The 26,805-nt window shown below is 41.9% G+C and overlaps 1 protein-coding gene across 1 annotated transcript in view; it reads right to left on the bottom strand.

The window, feature by feature from the left end:
* Window positions 1-26,476, bottom strand: part of LOC311248746 (tetraspanin-7-like) — a 37,012-nt gene extending 10,536 nt beyond the window's left edge. The window contains exons 1-7 of the mRNA XM_084339576.1: window positions 26,293-26,476; window positions 9,641-9,829; window positions 8,922-8,996; window positions 5,811-5,906; window positions 4,136-4,291; window positions 3,307-3,390; window positions 1,939-2,029 (exon numbers count right to left, since the gene is read on the bottom strand). Coding sequence (XP_084195702.1) covers window positions 1,961-2,029; window positions 3,307-3,390; window positions 4,136-4,291; window positions 5,811-5,906; window positions 8,922-8,996; window positions 9,641-9,829; window positions 26,293-26,379 — 756 coding nt within the window. The 5' untranslated portion in view covers window positions 26,380-26,476 and the 3' untranslated portion in view covers window positions 1,939-1,960. The remainder of the gene's footprint in view (window positions 1-1,938; window positions 2,030-3,306; window positions 3,391-4,135; window positions 4,292-5,810; window positions 5,907-8,921; window positions 8,997-9,640; window positions 9,830-26,292) is intronic.
* Window positions 26,477-26,805: the final 329 nt, after the last annotated feature.

Genomic DNA, 26,805 nt, shown 5'->3' with positions numbered 1-26,805 from the left:
AGTCTCACTGGTAGTATTAATATGTACAGTGATACAGGTATAAAGACACTATGGTAGTAAGTCATACTGGTAGTATTAATATGTACAGTGATACAGGTATAAAGACACTATGGTAGTAAGTCATACTGGTAGTATTAATATGTACAGTGATACAGGTATAAAGACACTATGGTAGTAAGTCATACTGGTAGTATTAATATGTACAGTGATACAGGTATAAAGACACTATGGTAGTAAGTCATACTGGTAGTATTAATATGTACAGTGATACAGGTATAAAGACACTATGGTAGTAAGTCTCACTGGTAGTATTAATATGTACAGTGATACAGGTATAAAGACACTATGGTAGTAAGTCATACTGGTAGTATTAATATGTACAGTGATACAGGTATAAAGACACTATGGTAGTAAGTCATACTGGTAGTATTAATATGTACAGCGATACAGGTATAAAGACACTATGGTAGTAAGTCATACTGGTAGTATTAATATGTACAGTGATACAAGTATAAAGACACTATGGTAGTTAGTCATACTGGTAGTATTAATATGTACAGTGATACAGGTATAAAGACACTATGGTAGTAAGTCATACTGGTAGTATTAATATGTACAGCGATACAGGTATAAAGACACTATGGTAGTAAGTCATACTGGTAGTATTAATATGTACAGTGATACAGGTATAAAGACACTATGGTAGTAAGTCTCACTGGTAGTATTAATATGTACAGTGATACAGGTATAAAGACACTATGGTAGTAAGTCTCACTGGTAGTATTAATATGTACAGTGATACAGGTATAAAGACACTATGGTAGTAAGTCTCACTGGTAGTATTAATATGTACAGTGATACAGGTATAAAGACACTATGGTAGTAAGTCTCACTGGTAGTATTAATATGTACAGACTATATTTCTTGAGAGCAGCTTTGCTGTAGTTCAACCTCTTCCAGCTTTCAGAGCAAGAAACATCTCTCGCAGTGTTGAAACGAGAGAAAAATAGATGCCAATCAGTGACGTTACTCATCTATATATATATATATATATATATATATATATATATATATATATATTAGTGCTGTCAAACGATTAAAATATTTAACTCGATTAATCGCATGATTGTCCATATTTAACTCGCGATTAATCGCAAATTAATTGGATTTTTTTTTTTTAAACAGATCTTTTTCAAGTTCCAAGTTTTAATACTCTTTATCAACATGCGAGTCAACAAATGCTTGCTTTATGCAGCCATTTAACACAAAAGGATGACCCTCATGCATTGCAAATTTGCATCAAATTCAAAGCAGAGTGATGCACAAAATAACTTAAAAGAAAATAATAATTTAAAACAATGAATAAAGTGTGCATGAAATAATAGGGGAAAGAAAACATTAGGAACTTGTTACATTCACCCACACAAGGGCTGATTAATCACACCCAACCCCCTCTCTCTCTCACACACACTCTCTCCCAGCTCTCTTTCTCTCTTGCCCCTTCCTCATCTCTCTCACCCCCCCTCTCTATATCACACACACACACACACACACACACACACACACACACACCACACAACACCTGAGTGAAGTCTAGTAATTTTTTTTTTATATATATAGTAATTTTTCTTTTTTTTTTTAAATCTTGAGTTAAAAAAATTAGTGGCATTAATAGAATCGGGAGTTAACGCGTTAATATCGCGTTAACTTTGACAGCCTTAATATATATATATATACAGCCTGGAGGAGCTCGACTGACATTGAATAGAACGCCGACATCTGTATGAATGTTTATATCCAAACGAGTCAAGTATTCTAGACCCGCTGCCGTACTGAACCTTTTCTAACCCGTTGCTCTGGACACCCGACCTGAGGCACACAGACGGTGTGATGAAGCAGCTTTAACAGCGGTGACGTGAACACTTCAAGCAGCACTACCTGCAGGAGGAGGAGGCCGCCGCTAGACCATCTCGTACTGGTTGTTGGTGATGTATCGAGACAAGCAGCAGGCCAGGAACATGCCGATGAGCTGAGGAGACGTGAAGAAGAAGAAGAAGACGTCGACAGAGACGCATATTAGGGATGTCCGATATTATCGGCATTCAAATGTGATATCGGAAAATATCGGTATCGGTTTAAAAAAAACATTTCTATAACCTTTATTTATCCAGGCAAGCAAGTAAGAACAAATTCTGATTTTATTTATTGTCAAAAGTATGCATAATGTTGTGTTAATATTTAAATTTATTTTTCTATTTATTTTTTCGTTTCTTATCCTACAAAAAATCATATTAAAAAAAAAAAAAAAAAAAAAAAAAAAAAAATTGTAAAAATCCCTCCCCTCTGGGTTGTTTATGAGGCGTACTCGGATTATACAGCTTATTTTGATTACGCTGAATACTTTGAAAACAAATTGAATAAGAGGGAAGAGCCCGAGTAACAAATGTCATTGACTATGTGAATCAAGTATATTATACTGTATGATTAATGCAATGTGATGTTCATTATGACACAAAATAAAAGAAAGTAAAAAAAAAATGTTGTGTTAATTCCACAACAAGAGATATGTAATGTTAATTACCTGAAATTATTCCATTTGGGGGGGGGGGGGGGGGGGGAAACCCAGCATATATTGGTATCGGTTGATATCGGTATCGGAAATTAACAGTTGGACAATATCGGTATAGGTAAAAAAGCCAATATCGAGCGTCCCTAATGCATACGATACACGGTCACACGACACGCAGAGAAAACACATCTATCCTGGAATAGATCATGCAGTGAGCGACAATAAGATAGTGAGCGACAATAGATGGGTTTCCCCGTTTATAAACAGGCTGTGCTTGAGCCAATCGGCGATACCCACGGAAACATGGCCCACAAGCTGCTCTGAAAAAGGTATAATGGAGAAACCTTGACAACACAGACACGTCGTCTTTTCAGACAAAGAGTTTTTGAATGATGTCACTTTAAAGCATCATTAAAGAAGTGGGGCCTGGCAGACAGCGCTGCATGCGAGTGTGGAGACCCTGAGCAGACTGTTGATCACATCCTGACCATCTGCCCCCTAGACAGACCACCCTCTGCCCCCTATACAAACCACCCTCGGAAGCCAGCCTCTTTGATGTGGGACCAGAGTTAAGGGCATGGCTACAAGATACGGAGTTGGACCTCTGACGTTACACGAAAGAAGAATCCATTACATAGTAACCTTGGGGCATTGATTCATTGGGATCACACACACACGTATTTGGGGAAATCCATCTATTGTCAAAGATACATTATCCAAAAGCTGACGATGGGTACCTGGAAGAATGCTATTCCAAAAGATATCCCCGCTATAATTCCAAGGTTGGACTCCATCACCGTGGATACCTGTGCAAAGCAGCCCTGGGGAACACGACATAAACACATGTTAGTCTAAACATGACAGAAACATGTAGGAGTCTAAACATGACAAACATGTTAGTCTAAACATGTTTGAGAGTCTAAACAGGACAGAAACATGTTAGATAGTCTAAACATGACAGAAACATTCAAGAATTGTTCTTTGATAGGGAGGGGGGTTATAATCTGAGGGGAGAACACAATTTAAAAGTGCTAAACGTACGCACTACCATGAGAAGACACTGCATCTCGATATGTGGAGTGAAACTGTGGAACAGTCTAAATGTGGTGCTAAAGCAATGTCCAAACATGAGACAATTCAAACTGATTTATAAGGAAATTATGTTCACAAGGTGCAGGGATGAGGAAGGGACTTGATATTCACGGGTGTTTACATTTTTATTTTGTTTTCTATTTTATTTCTTTCATGTTTTACATATATAGTTTTTGTTTTGCATATATATAGTTTTTTTCTCTTCTTTTTTATGTTTTAAAATAGTACACTCATTCGAGTAGTGGAAAAGGGGTAGGATTAAATAAGTGTATACTTCTTCCTACTCCTTTTCGAACATGTAGATTGAGTGTTTTGCTTTTTGTTATCGTTTGTTTGTATTCATTGCATGTTCGAAAAATAAAGATTAAAAAAAAAAAAAAATCAAATCAAATCAAACACATAAAGAGATTTGGTGGCACATAGAAATGACACAAACGCTTGTAAAAGTAGAGACATGGGAGCTCCTGAACCCACCGTGGTGTACACCTCTTTCTCAGCCTTGACGATGTCCTTCAGGTTCTCCGGCGTGCAGCTGGTCTGCTCTTTACAGCAGCTGACAGGGATGCCCTCCTGGTCGAAGTACTTGGTGTGTTGCCAGTCGGTGTAGTTATAAACGCCACAGCAGTGCAGCTAGAGAGGTAAGAAGAGGGGGTGCGCGGAGAGACAAATGAGCCAGTGCTGCGATATTGTTTGTTTTTTAACAGAATGCCAATTTTATATTTTATTTTGTTATTTATTATGACTGAATGTAACTGAACTTGTGAAGCTATATATATCCATGTTGGATATATTGTTAAAAAAAAAGCCATATCCATGTTGGATATATAATGGATAGTTGGATACGGTTAAATAAAAAAATAAAAACTTGATAAAAAAAGGGTCAACTTGATTGCATTTTTTTTCTTTTCTTTTTTCTTAATGCATTGCCGAAAGATCGGATCGGGAAAACCGGTATCGGCAGATACTCAAAATCACATGATCGGGAGCAAAAAAAATGCGATCGGAAGATCCCTACCTAAGAGTGTGATATATTCGATGAAAGACAATGAATTATGGGCCATATTTACATATCTGTAGATACTATATCTGTATAGATACTATATATATACATATCTGTAGATAATACTATATGTATATCTGTAGATACTATATTATATCTGTAGATACTATATATATACATATCTGTAGACACTATCTGTAGATACTATATCTATATGTGTACATATCTGTAGATAATATATCTATCTGTACATACTGTATACTATATCTATACACATCTGGAGATACTATATCTGTACATATCTGTTGACACTATATCTATACATATCTGTAGATAGTGATACTATATCTATACATATCCCTTACTAGTACCTGTACATTGTATATCACTGTTGCACTTTACTGTTACATTTGCACTCTGGTTGGATGCCAAACGTCTTTTCATTGTACTGTACTTGTGCTGTATGATGACAATACATTTTTATCTAATGTCAATGAGTCCATTGACAAGAGACAGGTCTCAACACACACAAATCCACATACTCACAGTACAGCTACGTGCCGTCCTTAGAAATGACCGGTATTGAAAGACACGGATGTAACCACCAGTTATTTGGATGTCCCAAAAAGGGGGAACAGATTATTTTAAGAATTTACGGCCCTAGGGCGGCTACGTGGTGCAGTGGGCAAGGCGCTCACCACGAATACTGGAGCCGCTGGGTTCGCCTGTTCGAGCCCAGCGCTCCACATTGCTTTCAGTTTAGCTGGTCGTCCGTACTAATACACATTGGCAGTATTAGGGGGTGGGAAACTGATGGGTGGGGATCGGGCGCTGTGGACAGCGACTCCTACAGGTCGGTTGGTGCGCCTGCGCAGTAGAATCAGGAAGCGACGGGGGCGGCGCCCCTCCAAAGCGCAGACCCCCGACGCTGAAAGATCGCTCCGCGCAGGTGGAAAAAATGCGACTGCCGTTACCTAGAGTATCGGAGGGGACTCGTGCTATGTATGACTTAGTCCACATTGCAGCCGGCTTGTGGGAGGCAAGAAACAGCGTTCGAGACAGGGGAGGGTTCAATTGGACGATACGAAATTGGGATGGGAGAAAAATAGAAAATGGGAGAAAAAGTGGATAAAAAAAATAATAACTTACGGTCCTCTGGATGGTGTCGACCGCGAGGCTCCTGCTGTCGGTGGTGTTGTAGGTCTTCACGGCGTTTTCATAGGTGTCGCCTAATATGTCCTTGATCTGGACAAGCAGGAAGTCATTACCATTATATTCTGGACAACTGTCCCGCATGCAGTGTTTAATTAACATGTGCCAAGAGAATAGGCAGCTCGATCTCACGTAAACTATGTAAATAAAGTATTTATCGACCACAGGAAAGAGGAATATCTTGTATGTTATATATATATATATATATATATATATATATATATATATATATATTTGATCATTTAACCTTTATTTACCAAGGGAAGGTTCGCTGAGCACGGATGCTCTTTTTCAGCTACGCCCTGCTTCACATTCACACAGTTCCATTCACACCTGGGAGCCGCCCAGGACAACCACAGTCTGACACCGTTGGCCACTGAGCAACTCCACTGGAGCATTTGGGGGTTTAGTGCCTTGCTCAAGGGCACTTCAGCGGTTGGTGTGTTAAGAGGATGGGAGAGAGTTATTCATTCACTTCCCCAGCCCAGATTTTTCCTGCCGGTCCGGGGGGATCGATCCGGCGACCTTCCAGTCACAAACCCGCTTCTCTAACGTTTAGGTCACCGCTGCCCTGGTTATAGCCGTAAGTAATATATTGATGCATTTACAAAAATGTACATATTACAAATAAGTAATATATTGACGCATTTACAAATAAGTGCATATATTACATATTCATTTATTTTTTACGTTTTAAAAAAACGTTTGAGTTCCCCTGGTGTTTGTATCAGGGTGGGTGTCTTAGTCTAGTGGTGGGAGCTGTGTTTGTATCAGGGTGGGTGTCTTAGTCTAGTGGTGAGAGCTGTGTTAGTATCAGGGTGAGTGGGTGTCTTAGTCTAGTGGTGAGAGCTGTGTTTATATCAGGGTGGGTGTCTTAGTCTAGTGGTGAGAGCTGTGTTTATATCAGGGTGGGTGTCTTAGTCTAGTGGCGAGAGCTGTGTTTGTATCAGGGTGGGTGTCTTAGTCTAGAAGTGAGAGCACTCGCCAGCGACCACAAGCATTGTTAAGTTTGTTTTGGATTTTTGCCGATTTACGAAATGTAAATAAATATACTACTGTAATTCCTCTAATAGTGACCCGGGCTTGTATTTGCTTAAACTGTAGCGGGTACCAGGCTTTTATTAGGAGGAGGCATGTATAAGAGAGAGGCCTATATTTCTAATTTTCAAACAGATCATAATGAATAAATCAACATTTTGTTGTCAGTTTGAACCCAGTAAAATGTACTGGGTTCATTTAGTGAGATCAAGTACTGTATGAAATAGTAAACAAACAGTGCAATTACAGGTGGTCACTGGTCATTTCAACGTTTTCAAAGTGAAATCAAGTAACTTTACCATAGCAGCTCAGTATAATATATATATATATTTTTTTTCAGTATATTAGTAACCCGGCTTGTATTAGGAGGTCGGCTTATAATTGCTTAGCTCAAGAGCGCACCCGGCCATTAATAGAGACCCGGCTTGTATTTGAATACCGGTCACTATTAGAGGAATTACGGTACTTATACAATAAGTAAATATATTACTTGTTATGGCTATAACATAGACATGATGTACCTTATTTCCCGTGGTCGTTTAGTACTTTATTCATGTCTCCTGATGAGACGTGTTGCAACAGGGGTTAGGTGGAACAATCGCTTTAAACAAAATGTCACTTTAAACTAAATGGAAAGGTCACTTTAAAGGAATGAGGAATATAAAGGTCACTTCAAGGAGAGAACCGACGCGGTTCTTGTATAGTATAGTTTAGATATAGTAAGTATAGCATAATGACAGAGTTAAAACTGTGTATTGTATAGTAGTGTACATAGGACCCAGTGCCTTCTCAGGAATTTAGCATGTCTATTTTTATCATGCACATCTTATGTCTTCTTATTACCGGTTATTTTTTTTATTTCTATTTTATTATTAGTATTATTGCACATTCGATGCAGGCATGACCACCCGCATTTCACTGTATGCCCCGGTATGTATGTGACAAATAAACCTCTTGCATCTTGAACAGGGTTAGGCGTTACACCGCGTGGGGACAGGGTTAGGCGTTACACCGCGTGGGGACAGGGTTAGGCGTTACACCGCGTGGGGACAGGGTTAGGCGTTACACCGCGTGGGGACAGGGTTAGGCGTTACACCGCGTGGGGACAGGGTTAGGCGTTACACCGCGTGGGGACAGGGTTAGGCGTAACACCGCGTGGGGACAGGGTTAGGCGTTACACCGCGTGGGGACAGGGTTAGGCGTTACACCGCGTGGGGACAGGGTTAGGCGTTACACCGCGTGGGGACAGGGTTAGGCGTTACACCGCGTGGGGACAGGGTTAGGCGTTACACCGCGTGGGGACAGGGTTAGGCGTTACACCGCGTGGGGACAGGGTTAGGCGTTACACCGCGTGGGGACAGGGTTAGGCGTTACACCGCGTGGGGACAGGGTTAGGCGTTACACCGCGTGGGGACAGGGTTAGGCGTTACACCGCGTGGGGACAGGGTTAGGCGTTACACCGCGTGGGGACAGGGTTAGGCGTTACACCGCGTGGGGACAGGGTTAGGCGTTACACCGCGTGGGGACAGGGTTAGGCGTTACACCGTGTGGGGACAGGGTTAGGCGTAACACCGCGTGGGGACAGGGTTAGGCGTTACACCGTGTGGGGACAGGGTTAGGCGTTACACCGTGTGGGGACAGGGTTAGGCGTTACACCGCGTGGGGACAGGGTTAGGCGTTACACCGCGTGGGGACAGGGTTAGGCGTTACACCGTGTGGGGACAGGGTTAGGCGTTACACCGTGTGGGGACAGGGTTAGGCGTTACACCGTGTGGGGACAGGGTTAGGCGTTACACCGTGTGGGGACAGGGTTAGGCGTTACACCGTGTGGGGACAGGGTTAGGTGTAACACCGTGTGGGGACAGGGTTAGGCGTTACACCGCGTGGGGACAGGGTTAGGCGTTACACCGCGCGGGGACAGGGTTAGGCGTTACACCGCGCGGGGACAGGGTTAGATGTAACACCGTGTGGGGACAGGGTTAGGTGTAACACCATGTCAGAGTAGCTTACCTCGTTTCTGAACAGGAAGCCTGAGATTCCAGCCACCAGCTCAGCCAGGAACACCAAGGTCAGGAACATGGCGTACTGGACAACACAAGACATCAACCAAAGATTATAGAACCACAGGAGATATGAAGGAAACAGGCGCTCTGCTGCAGGTTTCAACCAGTTCCTTTTAAGACCTTTTAATACCACTTAAGAGCTGAATTTTAATACCAATTTCACGACCATACTAGCAAACAAAAGAACACAGAGACAGTGAACTGGCTGCACTTTACATATTATACCAATTCAAATGTTCACACGTTCCATACAAGCTCTCGCCAGACGCGCTTTACAATTTGTTCCTCACATTTTTACCCATTCACTCACACACCGATGGCAGAGACGACCATGCAAGGTGCCAACATGCTCATCGGGAGCAATTAGGGGTTAAGTGTCTTGCTCAAGAACACTTCGACACGCTGCCCGGGAATCGAACCGGGAACCTCCGGATTACCAGACAATTGCTCTACCTCCTGAGCCACTATTGCCCGATAAAAACAACAACTTGAATACATAAAAACTAAATATTATTTAATCTCCCGACAGCCAGACTGCCCCCCCCCCCCCCGCCCCCAAGAATAATTGAATACCTGTGCAAATTAAATGAAAGACTTTTGATTAGATTGAGAATGACTTTTAATTTTTTTAATCGCCCGCAGAGAGAGAGAGAGAGAGCCACTGACCAGCTTGAGCATCCAGGGGCTTCCTCTGCACGTGGCGAAGCAGCCGAACAGGCCGAAGATGACGATGGTGGCGCCGGTGCCGATCAGCACGTACGGCGCGTTGGTGCTTTTGTCAGAAGCCAGCGTGAAGTAGGCCTCCAGGCTGACCTTCCCCCAGACCCCCACGGCCAGCAGGATCACCCCCGTGAACTGAGAGAGAGCAGAGAGAGAGAGAGCAGAGAGAGAGAGAGAGACGTTAGCTACTGTGAACTGAGAGAGAGAGAGACAAGTTAGCTCCTGTGAACTGAGAGAGAGAGAGAGAGAGAGAGACGTTAGCTACTGTGAACTGAGAGAGAGAGAGACAAGTTAGCTCCTGTGAACTGAGAGAGAGAGAGACGTTAGCTCCTGTGAACTGAGAGAGAGAGAGAGACAAGTTAGCTCCTGTGAACTGAGAGAGAGAGAGAGAGAGACAAGTTAGCTCCTGTGAACTGAGAGAGAGAGAGACGTTAGCTACTGTGAACTGATAGAGAGAGAGAGAGAGAGACAAGTTAGCTCCCATGAACTGAGAGAGAGAGAGAGAGACAAGTTAGCTCCTGTGAACTGAGAGAGAGAGAGAGAGAGAGACGTTAGCTCCTGTGAACTGAGAGAGAGAGAGAGAGACAAGTTAGCTCCTGTGAACTGAGAGAGAGAGAGAGAGACAAGTTAGCTCCTGTGAACTGAGAGAGAGAGAGAGAGAGAGAGAGACAAGTTAGCTCCTGTGAACTGAGAGAGAGAGAGAGAGACAAGTTAGCTCCTGTGAACTGAGAGAGAGAGAGAGAGAGAGAGAGAGAGAGAGAGAGAGAGAGACAAGTTAGCTCCTGTGAACTGAGAGAGAGAGAGAGACAAGTTAGCTCCTGTGAACTGAGAGAGAGAGAGAGAGAGAGAGAGATAGAGACAAGTTAGCTCCTGTGAACTGAGAGAGAGAGAGAGAGAGAGAGAGAGAGAGAGACAAGTTAGCTCCTGTGAACTGAGAGAGAGAGAGAGAGAGAGAGAGAGAGAGAGAGAGAGAGAGAGAGAGAGAGAGAGACAGACAAGTTAGCTCCTGTGGACTGAGAGAGAGAGAGAGACAAGTTAGCTCCTGTGGACTGAGAGAGAGAGAGAGAGACAGAGAGAGAGAGAGAGAGAGAGACAAGTTAGCTCCTGTGGACTGAGAGAGAGAGAGAGAGAGACAGAGAGAGACAGAGAGAGAGAGAGAGACACGTTAGCTGTGGTCTCACAGAGAGAGAGAGAGAGAGACACGTTAGCTGTGGTCTCACAGAGAGAGCAGCAGAGAGACAAGTTAGCTCTGGTCTCACAGAGAGAGCAGCAGAGAGACAAGTTAGCTGTGGTCTCACAGAGAGAGAGAGAGAGAGAGACACGTTAGCTGTGGTCTCACAGAGAGAGAGAGAGAGAGAGAGAGAGACACGTTAGCTGTGGTCTCACAGAGAGAGAGAGAGAGAGAGACACGTTAGCTCTGGTCTCACAGAGAGAGCAGCAGAGAGACAAGTTAGCTGTGGTCTCACAGAGAGAGAGAGAGAGAGAGAGACACGTTAGCTGTGGTCTCACAGAGAGAGAGAGAGAGAGAGAGACACGTTAGCTCTGGTCTCACAGAGAGAGCAGCAGAGAGACACGTTAGCTCTGGTCTCACAGAGAGAGCAGCAGAGAGACACGTTAGCTCTGGTCTCACAGAGAGAGCAGCAGAGAGACACGTTAGCTGTGGTCTCACAGAGAGAGCAGCAGAGAGACACGTTAGCTCTGGTCTCACAGAGAGAGCAGCAGAGAGACACGTTAGCTCTGGTCTCACAGAGAGAGCAGCAGAGAGACACGTTAGCTGTGGTCTCACAGAGGGAGCAGCAGAGAGACACGTTAGCTCTGGTCTCACAGGTCAGGGAGGATGCTCCAGGGGTTGAAGGTGGCTCTAAGACACACCCCCTTAATGACTTCAGGGCAACAGTAATCAGTGTCAGGACAGGAGGCTTCAACGAAACAGCTGTGAGAACAGGGTACAAAATAGTTACACGCCCAGCGCCACTGCAGGGCTGTACACTGCGACGAGATGGTCGCAAATTGCCCCTTAATTTGCCCGTTGCGAGTTGGAAATATTATTTGGGAGCAACGTTGCGAGTTCAATATGGGCTATTGCATCGCCAAAGAAGCACCTCCTTTCAATACATTTAAGACGCTAATTTTGCTCTGCAAGAACAACGGAGTGATGATGTGATGATGTGATGATTGATTGACGGGGACACGGACACTTCTAACGTTCAGGTTCAGCCATGCATTAGGTGAGTAGTAGTAGCCCACTATTAGGACGTGAAATACTGTCTACTTAAATTTATTAAATATCAACCTATCTATCTATCTAATAATGAGACAATATGCAAATAAGATAATACTAATAATTGTCACGGTTCCCCCTATATGAAATGAAAGTGGCTTGCAACTTTACTGCTGGTAAAATCACTATTTATTTCTCGTTTAGCATAGTATTACATTCCACTTATATAAACAATCAAAGTCCTACCGTAAGAGTCTCATACGGGTCAATTCAACCTTTTTGATTAGTCTTTCCTTCGAGCTAAGTTGGACTGAACATTTCACTGTCAAAAGCGCAAATGTAAATAAGGTTGCGTCGCAACACGGTTTTCAAAATAAAGGTCACATATACAAATACCTCTCAATTCTTATTAAAAAAAGTCCCGGATATACATAAACATTAATTGGCATAGATCTCTATAAACGGCCCAACACATTGATCACTTTAGGCACACACTGAAACCAGTAACATCACAAATATGAAGCAGGTAATTACCCATGCAAATAATACACCTTTCATGGGGTTATTTACAATAATAATTCATTTGATTTCTAAAGCACTTTTCATTGTGAAACAAATGTATGCAGAGTTTCTTGTCCTCCTGATTAATGCAATGGTGTGTGTGTGTTGTGGTGATCTCATTCAAGGAGCACTACACAAGCGCGCGCACACACACACACACAGTTTGTTGTTTTTGTTCTATTAGTGATTTACACACTCTCAGTTGGTTCATTATAAAAGATACAAACCTGAAAACAAACACACTTAAATGTTAAATAAAAGGACCACAGTAATGAGGCAGGAGGAACATATTTTTTTTTTAATAATGGTAAAATTGTTATTTAAAAATGCCCCTAAAAAATATTTTTTGCCCCTAAATTTCTCATTTAGGGGCAAGTGTGCCCCTAGTGAAAAAGCTTAGCGTACAGCCCTGCACTGGCTTGTAGATTTATTCTTTGGCGATTAGAATTTAAGGTCTGCCCGCCACCTGGCGGCTAACAAAATACACTGCATCTACCGCTTCACCTCCGCTGCAATCCACTCCCTCCAGGCCGCTCACAGTGGTTTAACACTGATGTAATATACATGTAGTACAATGCCAAAGCAACAGATGGCGATGTACAAACATGAAGGCCATTTTCAACCAATGAGAAGGGTGAACCTGTGATATCCTGTTCAGGCTTTGTCACTCACATCCTGTTTTGACGCCATTGTTGTTGTCGTTAGCTTACATGCTAACGTTAATGGCAGCGACCATAGCATTGTGGCTAGGCTAGCTATCATCGCTTAATAGAGCTAGTGAATGGATAAACAACGTTATTTAACATTGCAGAATGGGTACAATTACAATGCGGCTCAATACAAACAATTGTTAAGGGGCCCAGGGGGTGTAGACTGTTGTAGTTTGAGCTAATTTACACCATGCTCCAAAAAAAAAAAAAAAATCTGCCGAGCGATGTGACGCGGGGAGCGCTCGATTCAAGGTGAGCGGTGAGCGACTTGGGGGCGGGGTCAACATGAGCGATTAGCGGAGCAATTCGTTTCCTTATATCGCTTCCTCCAGGGTTCCAACTTGTGTTGACAAAATGCAACCCTGTTCAGCTACGGAGAATCAGCGCTCTCTCTAGACTAGAAAGGTGCACTCAGTAGAGCACAGATGTCCGCCAGGGCGGCAGCCACACATAATAATAATAATAATAATAATAATAATAATAATAATAATAATAATAATAATAATAATAATAATAATAATAATAATAATAATAATAATAATAATAGATTGGATTTGTAATGCACTTTTTGTTCACTGGGATCCCAAAGTGCTACACTACATGGTTAAAACAGTTAAAAAAATAGAAATTAAATGTGTGTCCCGACCCCACTTCTATGTTTCAATAAATTATTTGCATTTAAAACTATTAACACTTTGACTGCGATGAAACGTGTTTAGACGTCATTGCTGGCCATGCTCAAGTTGCCGGAGGACGCTGTACAGCGTCCTTATATCAATATTTCAAAAATCTGCGATCGGATTCATATGTCCCCTCCGCTGGCCTGAGATCCACCAGCAGGACCCACTGAGCTCTCTGGCGGTTCAGGAGCGCCATCTGGTGGCCGATCGGCGCAATCGCTTAACAGGATGTGCCATAGAGGTTGTGCTAGACGTCCGTAGTACTTCCGGGCACTCGCTATAGGTCCCGGGACTCTGGCTCGTCACGCTACACAGTGATCGATTGCCAATAACTCGATAAACAACATGATTTGGACGTATATACCATTATACAAGCTGGAGATGGACCGGGTAAATTTACATCCCATAATGATAAGACTTCTACTCTACGATGATCGCCCAACGGCGCGCGGAGACTGGGGTGAGTTTCAGCGTGTAACGTTACCGTCTTCGATACTAACTGCTATTATCAACATTTGACCCACATTAGATGATTGGTATAACGCTGCCCACGGAATTATAAACGCCCCCTAGCCCATCCGGTCAACATCAGATGACGTGTAGTAACTTCTAGAAGTACGTCTAGTTGGAATTTTTTATATCGCGCTGATTGCCATAAAACTGTATTGCATCATCAATATAATGCATTTGGGGCTATAGATCACGTTCTGGAGAAAGCTGCAGAAAGAGATGAAAACATACTTATACATTAGACCATACTTTACTATGAATATGTGAATGAAAAAGTTTAACGTTGCTACACAATGAACAATACATATAGGACTTTGAATGGGCCCTAATAATGGCAATGTAGCAATAGAATTTAAAAAGTTATAGCCATGCAAAGAAGGGGTACTTCTCCATAGACAAATAGAGCCGGCAACCTATGGTATATCATGAATTTAACCCAAGGCAACCAAAGTGTTAACACTGACTCATTCCTTCAGTCCACTCAAAATTATGCTAATATTCCTTACGTTGTTTATGATATCAATTGAAAATAGCATATGAGAGTATTATATGTAATAATAACACATGGCGATATACTAAAAAGCTATTTATAATTTTTGGCTAGTAAAAAAATCTGCCTGGCTGGTACTTTTAAAAATCTACCAGCCAAATGGCTGGTAAGTCAAAAAGTTAAGTTTGTTCCTTGTGTGAGAACCAGTGCAGAGCAGGCTCTGTCAACAAGAGCACCGACCTCGGATCTATGGCAAGATTATTATATGAACTCCTTTTTAATTAAACACTACACCATGTTTTATCTATTCATTACTAAAATATTTGCACTACATCTCTACCTCATTTTAGCATTTTGTACAGGGATGCACCGATATTGATATCGGATCCGATATGACTAAAATAGCTAGATCGGGGACAAATAATTTTTTTGTTTTGTTATTTAATTTGAATAATAAATAACAATTCAGTATATTTATATCCATGTGTCAATTTGTTACATTTTGTTTCACCAAGTTAGGAGAGTAATGTTTTAAGTCAAGCCTGATGTGGCCTTGCACAAAAGAATGATCCCAGTCTCTTCCACACAGTGAGGCATACAGTTTATTAATTGAACAATGGGTATCGGATCGGTACTCTGTATCAATTCAATTCAAACTGATTTATAAGGAAATTATGTTCACGAGGTACAGGGATGAGGAAGGGAGTTGATATTCACGGGGGTTTACATTTTTATTTTATTTCTTTCATAGTTTGTTTTTTTCGTTTTGCATATATATATATTTTTTTTTTGTTTTAAATTAGTACACTCATTTGAGTAGTGGAAAAGGGGTAGGATTAAATAAGTGTATACTTCTTCCTACTCCTTTTTGAACATGTAGATTGAGTTATGTTTTGCTTTTGTTTAGTTATTTATTTTGTTTGAGTTATGTTTTGATTTTGTTTAGTTATTTATTTTGTTTGTATTCATTTACATGTTAGAAATAAAGATTTCAAATCAAATAAAAAAAATACCCAAAGCCCAGGTATCGGTATCGGGAGTGAAAAAGTTGGATCGGTGCATCCCCTAGTTTTGTATATTGTATAGCGATTGGTCTTTTTATATTTTTATTTTTTTACTGTATGAAGCACAGGAGGCTCATACAGAACCAAGCATTTCACTGTAATGTACAGGGCTGTGCCGAATGTCATTTTTTAACATTCAAAGCTTCTATTGAAGTATTAACCGTCGGTAGTGCGATAGTAAAGGGTTAACCTTCTGTAGTGTGGCAGTGAAAGGGTTATAACCTGCCGTTGTGTGGCAGTGAGATGGGTTAACCTTCTGTGTATTGTCGCAGTGAAAGGGTTAATTTGGTGTGTTACTACTAGTCTGGTTGTGGAAGTGCCGTTTCTGTGTGTCTGTGTATTACGCACTTTGATTATATGCACTTTTACTGTAAATTGTGCCTCTATGCATTATGCACTTTACTATGCACTTTAGGGGATGTTGATCTTAACCTTAGCCTTTGTCCTTTTATACCGTCTGATTTCCAAGAGGTTTATTTGTCACATACATGACATGATACTAGGGGTGGGAATCACCAGTTTCATCATGATACGATACGATATCGATTCTTTGGACAACGATACGATATTTGCCGATATCACAAAGTCTCTCACGATACAATACGATACGATTAGATTCAGGTGCCTGCGATCGATATGAGAGGATATCATATGCGTATTTAACACAATCAGTAACATTTAAACATCAAACTCCTCTGACCTCATCTGGTCTTTCCAAAGACGCGCGCACACACACACACACAGAAAGGGAGAATGCTATGCTGTAACATCTACACACACGGAGCTACTGCTGTTGTTCTTGGGCGGATATGAGACTCGCCACAGGATTTTCAAAATAAGAGTATCGATATGAATCGATCTTATTACATCGCATCGATCCGATTCGATTGTTGATAATTACATCGATGTATCGATCTGGATCGATGTATCGTCCCACCCCTACATGATACCAGGGCATACAGTGAAATGTGGGTGGCCATGCCCGCTTTGATTGTGCAATAATACAATAGTAAATAAAATAAGTCTGTGTTTTATTTCTTACTGTCCATGTTTTTCTGTACCGTTTCTACTCTGCTCCTGTATTGGATTAGTTGTAGACACAGTATTGCTCTGTACCTGTATTGCAATGTGGATTCGTCCATACATATTGGCAAATAAAAAAAGACAGTGGAAAGAAGAAGTGTTGACTTCTTGAACTTTGTACCCGGCTGCTGACCGCGATCGATACGAGCGTCACACGCTCAAACACCGCAGACGAGAGCGATGCGCTTTTAATCTCCCGGCCGGATGATTATCTCGGATGATGGTTTGTTTTGTTATTCTTATTCGTGACCCGTTCTGTCTAAATGTTTAATGTTGAGCGATTTGCAGTGTCAAATTTCCCTCGGGATAATAAAAGTATTTCTATTCTATTCTATCTATTCTATGGCCGGCCTCTCCGACCGCCCCCGGCTGCACCAACTCCCACGAGCGTCGCAACAATGACACAGAAAAGGCACGGCTACGACAATATCGAGCGTCTCGACGACACAAAGTAACACTTTCCTTTGAGCAGATTGAAACATTGCAACTAGAGCTGTACCGAATGTCATTTTTTAACATTAAAAGCTTCTATTGAAGTATTCTAACGAAGCTTCGAATGTCTGTTGTCGCGTCATATTTTATGACATAATCCAAAAAATATATCAAATGAATTTTTGTATATTTTTTTTCTCAAACTAAATCCCCAATTTGAATAAAGTGATTCATCTGATTAAATGTCTTTTTTTTTTTTATTAAATGAACTTTTTTTAATGAATATAACTCATCAGTTTCGTCAACATAAATAATCCAATAAAGAGCACGGTTGGTACGAAAGTGACGGTGACGTCTTATTACTCTCGATGGAGCGCCGAGCGCCAAGCGGATGCAGATAGGATAGGCTAGAGATCATTTATTTGTAACAATGACACAGTAAAGGGACAGCTACATTAATATTGAGTGTCTCAGGCCTCCTTCTCTCGCTTGCAGTTAGTCCAGAACGCCGCAGCTCGTCTGCTGACTGGAACACGTAAGCGAGAGCACATTTCCCCTGTACTGGCTTCCTGTGCGTTTTAGGATTGATTTTAAGGTTTTTACCGTTTGCTTTTAAATGTCTGAACGGCTTGGCACCCGGGTTACCTCTCGGACCTGCTGGAACCTTATGTTCCTCCAAGGTCCCTCAGGTCCTCTGATCAGCTCCTAACTTGGCTGTTCCCAAGTCCAGGCTGAAGCTTAGGGGGGGGGGGGGGGGGGGGCCGTGCTTTCGCTGTGGCAGCCCCAAAGCTCTGGAATGAGCTGCCACTGCATGTTAGGCAGGCCCCCACTCTGCAGGTGTTCAAATCACGCCTCAAAACACATCTATTTGCTTTGGCTTTTGGTTTTTAAACAGTTTGAGAGACCTGCCTTTTTTTTTTTTTTTTTTTTTAACGTGTGTGACATATTGTATGTTTTTATTGTGTGCTTTTATCTTTTTATCTTATGTTGTGGGACTTGTACAGCACTTTGGTCAACTTTGTTGTTGACTAGGACCGTCTTTTTGGAGTCATTGGAAAATAGTCAATATGCTTTTTGTGGCTATTTTTGTGTGCACTTATTTTTTCTGTACCGTTAGATCATGTTGTAAAGATGTTAAAGTAAAAAGACTCCCTTCAATTGATTCACGCGTGAGGGATAGATCATTCATCACCAATTCACTATAATATATATTTTTACCATTCTATATATTCTCATATTCTTGTATTCAGAGTAAAAAAATTATATTGTTTACTTCTTCTCATATTTTTATATTCAGATAACATTTTATTGCCTATATTTATTTACGTCTTTCTTACTATTACGCTCCCCCCCTCCCCCCCCACGCTGCTATGACGCCGGAATTTCCCCAACTAGGGGATCAACAATAAAGGAATGTCTTATCTAAGATCCAGCAGCTGACATGCTATTCCTACCATCACCCTCCAAGCCCGGCGGTGCCGCAGAGTCATAAACCTCCGTTTAGCAACTCTCTCACTCAGTCCTCGTGCCAAATCGCCACCAGGCTAGAGCCATATGAAATCAGTTTTATTTTTTTCCAAATTCCATTTAATTTTTTCCAAATTCCGTTTTTTTCCGTTTTAATATTTCAGAATTCTGTATTTTGCTTTGTACGCTCATTTTACCATCAGAAATAGTGTCTAATAAGTGGGAATGAATAAATGTCCACAATTTAATAAGATATAACGGTCCATTTAATAGGGCTGTCTTAAATACTTTGAAGCCTCGAAGCATGGGATTCGAATATGAAAATAAAATTTGATTATTTAAAAAAAAAAAAATTATATATATTTTTGCAAAATCAACTCTGGCTCTCTTTGTTAACTACAACAAGCAATGCTGTTTGTTATTTAAGATGAGGTCGGACTCGGCACTGACAGATTTGTGTTCATTGTGCTGCTTTTATAAAGCCTCAAATGACGGCTTACAATATTTCATGAAAGCAAAGTGTTTTGTTTGTCTAAGATTTTAAAAGGTTTAAACTTTACAGCACTGACAAAGTTGAACAAAGTGCTGTACAAGTCCCACAACATAAAAAAAATAAGTATAAAAAAAAAATATATATATATATAGTGGATTCCATTTTTATTGCTCAATTCCGCGATTCCGTCCGCGATTCCGTGATCGCGGATTCCATATGGCTCTACACCAGGCAGGCAGCAAGCAAAACCTACTCATCTGATGAGACCTGGAGCGCCTGTAAGGCAGCCTGGCCCCTCTCTGCTGGGAGGAGCTCACACGTCTGCGTGACGTGGCCCAGGGTTTGTATTGCTTCTCTGTAGTGGTGGAAAGTAAATAAAGTATTTTTACTCAAGTAATGTAAGACATTTCCATCACAACCAAGGTCGGGATCTTTAACACCAACGTGAAGTCGGTCCTACTCTATGTGGCGCTGAGACCTGGAGGACCACCACTGTCACCACAACCAATAAACTACACGTTTTCCTAAACACCCGTCTGCGCCGAATCCTCCAGGTTCGCTGGCCTAACACGGTCACCATCGGCATCAGCAACAAAGACCCGTGGCAACGAACACACGACAGGGCCTAACAAAATTAATAGTTGGTTTCCGGTTGCCGACCGACCCTGCCGATTTAGGTGCGACCCAATATATTTTATGAGTTTTTAAAAAAAAATTATAAAAAAAAAAAAAAAAAAAAAAAAAGATTTTTTTTTTTTTTTTAATAAAGTTTCATAGAAATCTTAGTCAAACATTTAGTATTATGGATATTCAACATGCTGGCAGAGTACATGCATCCATGTTGTTGTGAACATTTTAATTAAATAAAGAAATTCCCTATCCATAGTCGCCGTGGGAAAAAATAAAATAAAAAAATAAAATAAAATAAATTCCCTACCTACCCATGGCCAAACTGACAACCAACAGGAAACCAACAATATATTTTACTTTGCCCAGCCAGCGAAGAGAGAGATTCCCCAACGACGGCGTTGGAGATGGATTGGCCATGATACACTCCGTAAACCATCCCCGAGCATCACAAGACAATCTCTCAGGTGGAACCCCCGAGGGAAAAGAAAGAGAGGCCGACCACGAAACACCTGGGCGCCGACACTTGAAAGATGATGCCAAGAAGATGGGACACACACACCTGGGGCCAGCTTGAGAGGTTGGCTCAGGATCGGGATGCTTGGAGAACCCTTGTTGACGACCTATGCCCCAAACGGGGTAAAAGGCGTAAGTAAAGTAAAGTAATGTACTGCAAAAGTGCTGTAAGTGATATCAGCATTTTTGGCCAACTTCCTGTCAAACTAGGGGTTGCAGATCAAATATGAATACATATCAATCCTCATCCAGCGATTGCATACGCTATTTCTCTGTCAGAAGAACAACCATTTAGATGGAAAAAGAGAATGTTTATGTTGTTTACGCCATGTTTTTCCTGCTACCCACTTCGTGGAGTTCTCTCTCCTGATTGGATAAAGTGGGAATGGATACCAGAACATTTATTTTGTGTTTACTGCAGAGCGGAGGGATTGGGAGATCCATGTTACTGACCAGACACTATCAGTGATGACTGTTTACTGCAGAGTGCAGGGACTGGGAGATCCATGTTACTGACCAGACACTATCAGTGATGACTGTTTACTGCAGAGTGGAGGGACTAGGAGACCGATGTTACTGACCAGACACTGATGACTGTTTACTGCAGAGTGGAGGGACTGGGAGACCCATGTTACTGACCAGACACTGATGGCTGTTTACTGCAGAGTGGAGGGACTCGGAGACCCATGTTACTGACCAGACACTATCAGTGATGACTGTTTACTGCAGAGTGGAGGGACTGGGAGACCCATGTTACTGACCAGACACTATCAGTGATGACTGTTTACTGCAGAGTGGAGGGACTGGGAGACCCATGTTACTGACCAGACACTATCAGTGATGACTGTTTACTGCAGAGTGGAGGGACTGGGAGACCCATGTTACTGACCAGACACTATCAGTGATGACTGTTTACTGCAGAGTGGAGGGACTGGGAGACCCATGTTACTGACCAGACACTATCAGTGATGACTGTTTACTGCAGAGTGGAGGGACTGGGAGACCCATGTTACTGACCAGACACTATCAGTGATGACTGTTTACTGCAGAGTGGAGGGACTGGGAGACCCATGTTACTGACCAGACACTATCAGTGATGACTGTTTACTGCAGAGTGGAGGGACTGGGAGACCCATGTTACTGACCAGACACTATCAGTGATGACTGTTTACTGCAGAGTGGAGGGACTGGGAGACCCATGTTACTGACCAGACACTATCAGTGATGACTGTTTACTGCAGAGTGGAGGGACTGGGAGACCCATGTTACTGACCAGACACTATACAGGGCTGTACGCTAAGCTTTTTCACTAGGGGCACACTTGCCCCTAAATGAGAAATTTAGGGGCAAAAAATATTTTTTAGGGGCAAATTTTTTAATAACAATTTTACCATTATTAAAAAAAATATGTTCCTCCTGCCTCATTACTGTGGTCCTTTTATTTAACATTTAAGTGCGTTTGTTTTCAGGTTTGTATCTTTTATAATGAACCAACTGAGAGTGTGTAAATCACTAATAGAACAAAAACAACAAACTGTGTGTGTGTGTGCGCGCGCTTGTGTAGTGCTCCTTGAATGAGATCATCACAACACACACACACCATTAATCAGGAGGAGAAGAAACTCTGCATACATTTGTTTCACAATGAAAAGTGCTTTAGAAATCAAATGAATTATTATTATTGTAAATAACCTCATGAAAGGTTTATTATTTGTATGGGTAATTACCTGCTTCATATTTGTGATGTTACTGGTTTCAGTGTGTGCCTAAAGTGATCAATGTGTTGGGCCGTTTATAGAGATCTATGCCAATTAATGTTTATGTATATCCGGGACTTTTCTTTTATAAGAATTGAGAGGTATTTGTATATATGACCTTTATTTTGAAAACTGTTGCAACGCAACCTTATTTACATTTGCGCTTTTGACAGTGAAATGTTCAGTCCAACTTAGCTCGAAGGAAAGACTAATAAAAAAGGTTTAATTGACCCGTATGAGGCTCTTACGGTAGGACTTTGATTGTTTATAGAAGTGGAATGTAATACTATGCAAAACGAGAAATAAACAGTGATTTTACCAGCAGTAATTTCATTTCATATACGGGGAACCGACAATTATTAGTATTATATTATTTGCATATCGTCTCATTATTAGATAGATAGGTTGATACTTTATTGATCCGCGGTGTCAATTTAAGTAGACAGTATTTCACGTCCTAGTAGTGGGGTACTCACGTAATGCATGGCTGATCCTGAACGTTAGACGTTTCCGTGTCCCCGTCAATCAATCATCACATCATCACGTCAATCATCATCATCTCTCCACATCGGACGTGGTTGTCATAAAATTGACTGATATCCATTATCCACTCCGTTGTTCTTGCGGAGCAAGAGCAATATTATTATTTAAAGGAAGCGGCCATATTCAGTTTCGTTTCGCTAGGAATTATGGGATTTGGTGTTGGATGTATAGACTACGCAGATAGGGACATGGTCTTTAATCGCACGATAGACTACAAGTTCCAAGTATATAGCGTGACCCAGATTCACTCCGCGCAAATCTTTTTTTTCACTCAGGCTATCGGTGATCGCAGTAAGTTCATTCATTGCCGACAGATTCTTGTGTCGCACTGACAGCTCGTGTGAGTGGCGTCATCACACGCATTGGATAATTTAGGAGTGAAATGCGAATGCAAGGCTTGAAAGCACTACTCGCAAGCCCGCCCCCAGATAATATTTACCAATCGCAACGGCCAATTAAAGGGGCAATTCGCGATCATATCATCGCAGCGTACAGGCCTGCTATATCAGTGATGTCTGTTTACTGCAGAGTGGAGGGACTGGGAGACCCATGTTACTGACCAGACACTCTATATCAGTGATGACTGTTTACTGCAGAGTGGAGGGACTGGGAGATCCATGTTACTGACCAGACACTCTATATCAGTGATGGCTGTTTACTGCAGAGTGGAGGGACTGGGAGACCCATGTTACTGACCAGACACTCTATATCAGTGATGGCTGTTTACTGCAGAGCGGAGGGACTGAGAGACCCATGTTACTGACTAGGGATGCCCCGATCACGTTTTTTGCCACCGATACCGATCACCGATCGTCGTGAGCCATATCGGCCTATACCGATCCGATACCGATCGTTTTTGAAAGAAATTAAAAATTATTTTATATAAAGATTTTTTTTTTTTTTTTTATAAAATATATATATTATATAATTAGACTTGTACTTGTATTATCTGCGAGACATCGCCACCACGCAACAAGTCAAAATGCTCGCTATCTGCAAACAGCTCCACTGTCTGTGTGTACTCTAGTAGCCTCCAGCTCCAAAAAGGATTCTCCGGCGCTGCAGCGGGACCCTATTGGTAACGTTATGCTTTGGTCATTTCACATTCAGCAAGCCCTCAGCTCGAATACGCATTCAATCAATGTTATAAGACATTGATATCAGGAGCTATCTGTAGCTACTGCTAGCCGGCTAGATGACGTTAAGACAACTATTTAGTTCAATCGGACATTTCGTTTTGAACCGTGAACTAACGTCAGCTAACGCAAGCTAACGCAAGCTAACGCAAGCTAACGGAGATATCAACATGGGCTACTAGACTTCCTGGGGCATTTGTTGATATCCGGAGCTATCAGTAGCTAGCCGGCTAAATACCGTTAGACAATGCCTACTAAAAGTGAATAGTTGACTGGGTAATTTTGTTTAAACAGTAACGATAGCTAGGTAGCTAACGTTAGCTCAGGTCGAATGCACTATCTAGACTCAGCAGAGGAGGTCCGCCTCCTCTGTGTTTACAAACTCTACACGGGTACGGGCGGGGCTAGGGAGGAGGAGCAGTTTGCAGGTCCTGTGCGTCTGAGACAAGCGAGTGAGATATCCACTTGATCAGTTTCCGCGATCGGCGAATATGACTAATTATCGGAATTCCTCGATCGCATATTTATACTGATTATCGGCCGATAACGATCGGTGGCCGATCGATCGGGGCATCCCTATTACTGACCAGACACTCTATATCAGTGATGACTGTTTACTGCAGAGTGGAGGGACTGGGAGATCCATGTTACTGACCAGACACTCTATATCAGTGATGGCTGTTTACTGCAGAGTGGAGGGACTGGGAGACCCATGTTACTGACCAGACACTACAGTGATGGCTGTTTACTGCAGAGCGGAGGGACTGAGAGACCCATGTTACTGACCAGACACTCTATATCAGTGATGGCTGTTTACTGCAGAGTGGAGGGACTGGGAGACCCATGTTACTGACCAGACACTCTATATCAGTGATGGCTGTTTACTGCAGAGTGGAGGGACTGAGAGACCCATGTTACTGACCAGACACTATACATCAGTGATGGCTGTTGTTTACTGCAGAGCGGAGGGACTGGGAGACCAGACACTCTATATCAGTGATGGCTGTTGGAATGTAGAGCTATTAAACACTTATTGCACCTTGAAGTCAACATTTGAGGTATTTGTACTTTACTGAAGTATTTTCTTGTCGGGGAACTTTGTACTTCTTTTACTCCACTACATTTATCTGAAGCCATCAGTTACTAGTTACTTTGAAGGAAAGGATTTTGCATAGAAAACATTGATGATGATGATTATAAACTTTTGAAATGTGAAGCCTGCCTTTTCAAGGGGACGCAATCAGAGCAGCATAGCTGGACCACATAGCACTTTGACATGACCTTTAAATCACAGCGGCATAACTGGACCACATACCACTATTTAACATAACCTTCAATCACAGCAGGATAAGTAAGTGGACCACATACCACTTAACATAACCTTTAGATGCCAACGGTTGGAGGACTGAACGCTCCCACAGCCTGGAGTACCCAAACACCACGTAGAATGCATACTTTTACCTTTGATACTTGAATACATTCAATATCAAATACCTTCTCAACTTTTACAGTTTTGCATGGAGGACTTTTTATCAGAGTACTATTTCATCTGGGTATTTCTACCTCCACTAACACTTAACACTACACCACGTTTATCTATTTATTAAAATATTTGCACCACATCCCTACCCCATTTTTGCATTTTAAAACGTTTATTTTGTACTTATAGTTTGTATTATTTTTCCTTTTTTACTGTATGAAGCACAATCTCAGGGGCTCCTCATACAGAACCAAGCATTTCACTGTAATGTACATGTAGCTTATATATGTGACAAATAAAACAAAACTTGAAGAAATTAAGTAAAGGTAGTGGGACATATTAAACTGTTCTCAGATCAGTACTCCTACATTATACTGACTCCAGACCAGGGTTGGGATATATTAAACTGTTCTCAGATCAGTACTCCTGTCCTACATTATACTGACCCCAGACCAGGGTTGGGATATATTAAACTGTTCTCAGATCAGTACTCCTGTCCTACATTATACTGACCCCAGACCAGGGTTGGGATATATTAAACTGTTCTCAGATCAGTCCGGTACCGTGTACTTCGACCACTGGTGAACAGGCTGGAGTGTTTTATTTTTTTGTAAAGCGCTAGGATAGCCCATGCCTCGCTTTTTTGACCCATCAGTCTGTATTATAAAGTCAAAAAACAAACAATATCCAACTCTTTGTTTTTCCCAAAAAAACCAACGAGTCTCTAACCCTGCTAATTATGGCGTGACGTCATGACGCGTTGGCATCGCCGCTGTAGCCCATTAGCTTGTTGTTCCTGTCGGCTCTTGCAAAAAAATACAAACTTACCCAAAAGATGAGACTGTAGGAGATGAGGAAAGTCTTCAGACATGTTATCACGGGCTTCGTCTGAAGCCGTCTGGACGGAGGAGACATGGTGGTGGAGAGTGAGTTAGTGAGTCGCTGCTGCTGGTGAGAGGCGAGGAGAGAAGAGTTCACAAACGACCTGGTTGTTAATGGGGGAAAACCTACACAAAAGTTTCTCTAGGAGAGAGGGAGGCGGAAGTGACGTCACAACACGGTCCCCCAACACACTACTAGGCTGGTAAAGACATAGATATATATAGAACACTAGATAGCTTGCCCGCGCTGCCGGCCAATGGAGAGCGACGTCACTGAACCGCCGCCATCTTGCTCCAGTTAGCCTTGAGTGAGAGTGAGTGAGCTGCACAGACAAAAATACTCATAACTCGCTGAAATATTGACGGATTTACAAACGGTTTGGTTTATTACAAGCATTATTAACGTGGCTATGATTCAAGCGGTTTGTAAAAAAAAAAACATCTTTAAAAAAAAATGTAT

Source organism: Notolepis coatsorum (genome assembly GCF_963971535.1).
Source record: "Notolepis coatsorum genome assembly, contig: SCAFFOLD_472, whole genome shotgun sequence".
NCBI lineage: Eukaryota > Metazoa > Chordata > Actinopteri > Aulopiformes > Paralepididae > Notolepis > Notolepis coatsorum.
This window is presented reverse-complemented; position numbering and strand designations above follow the sequence as displayed.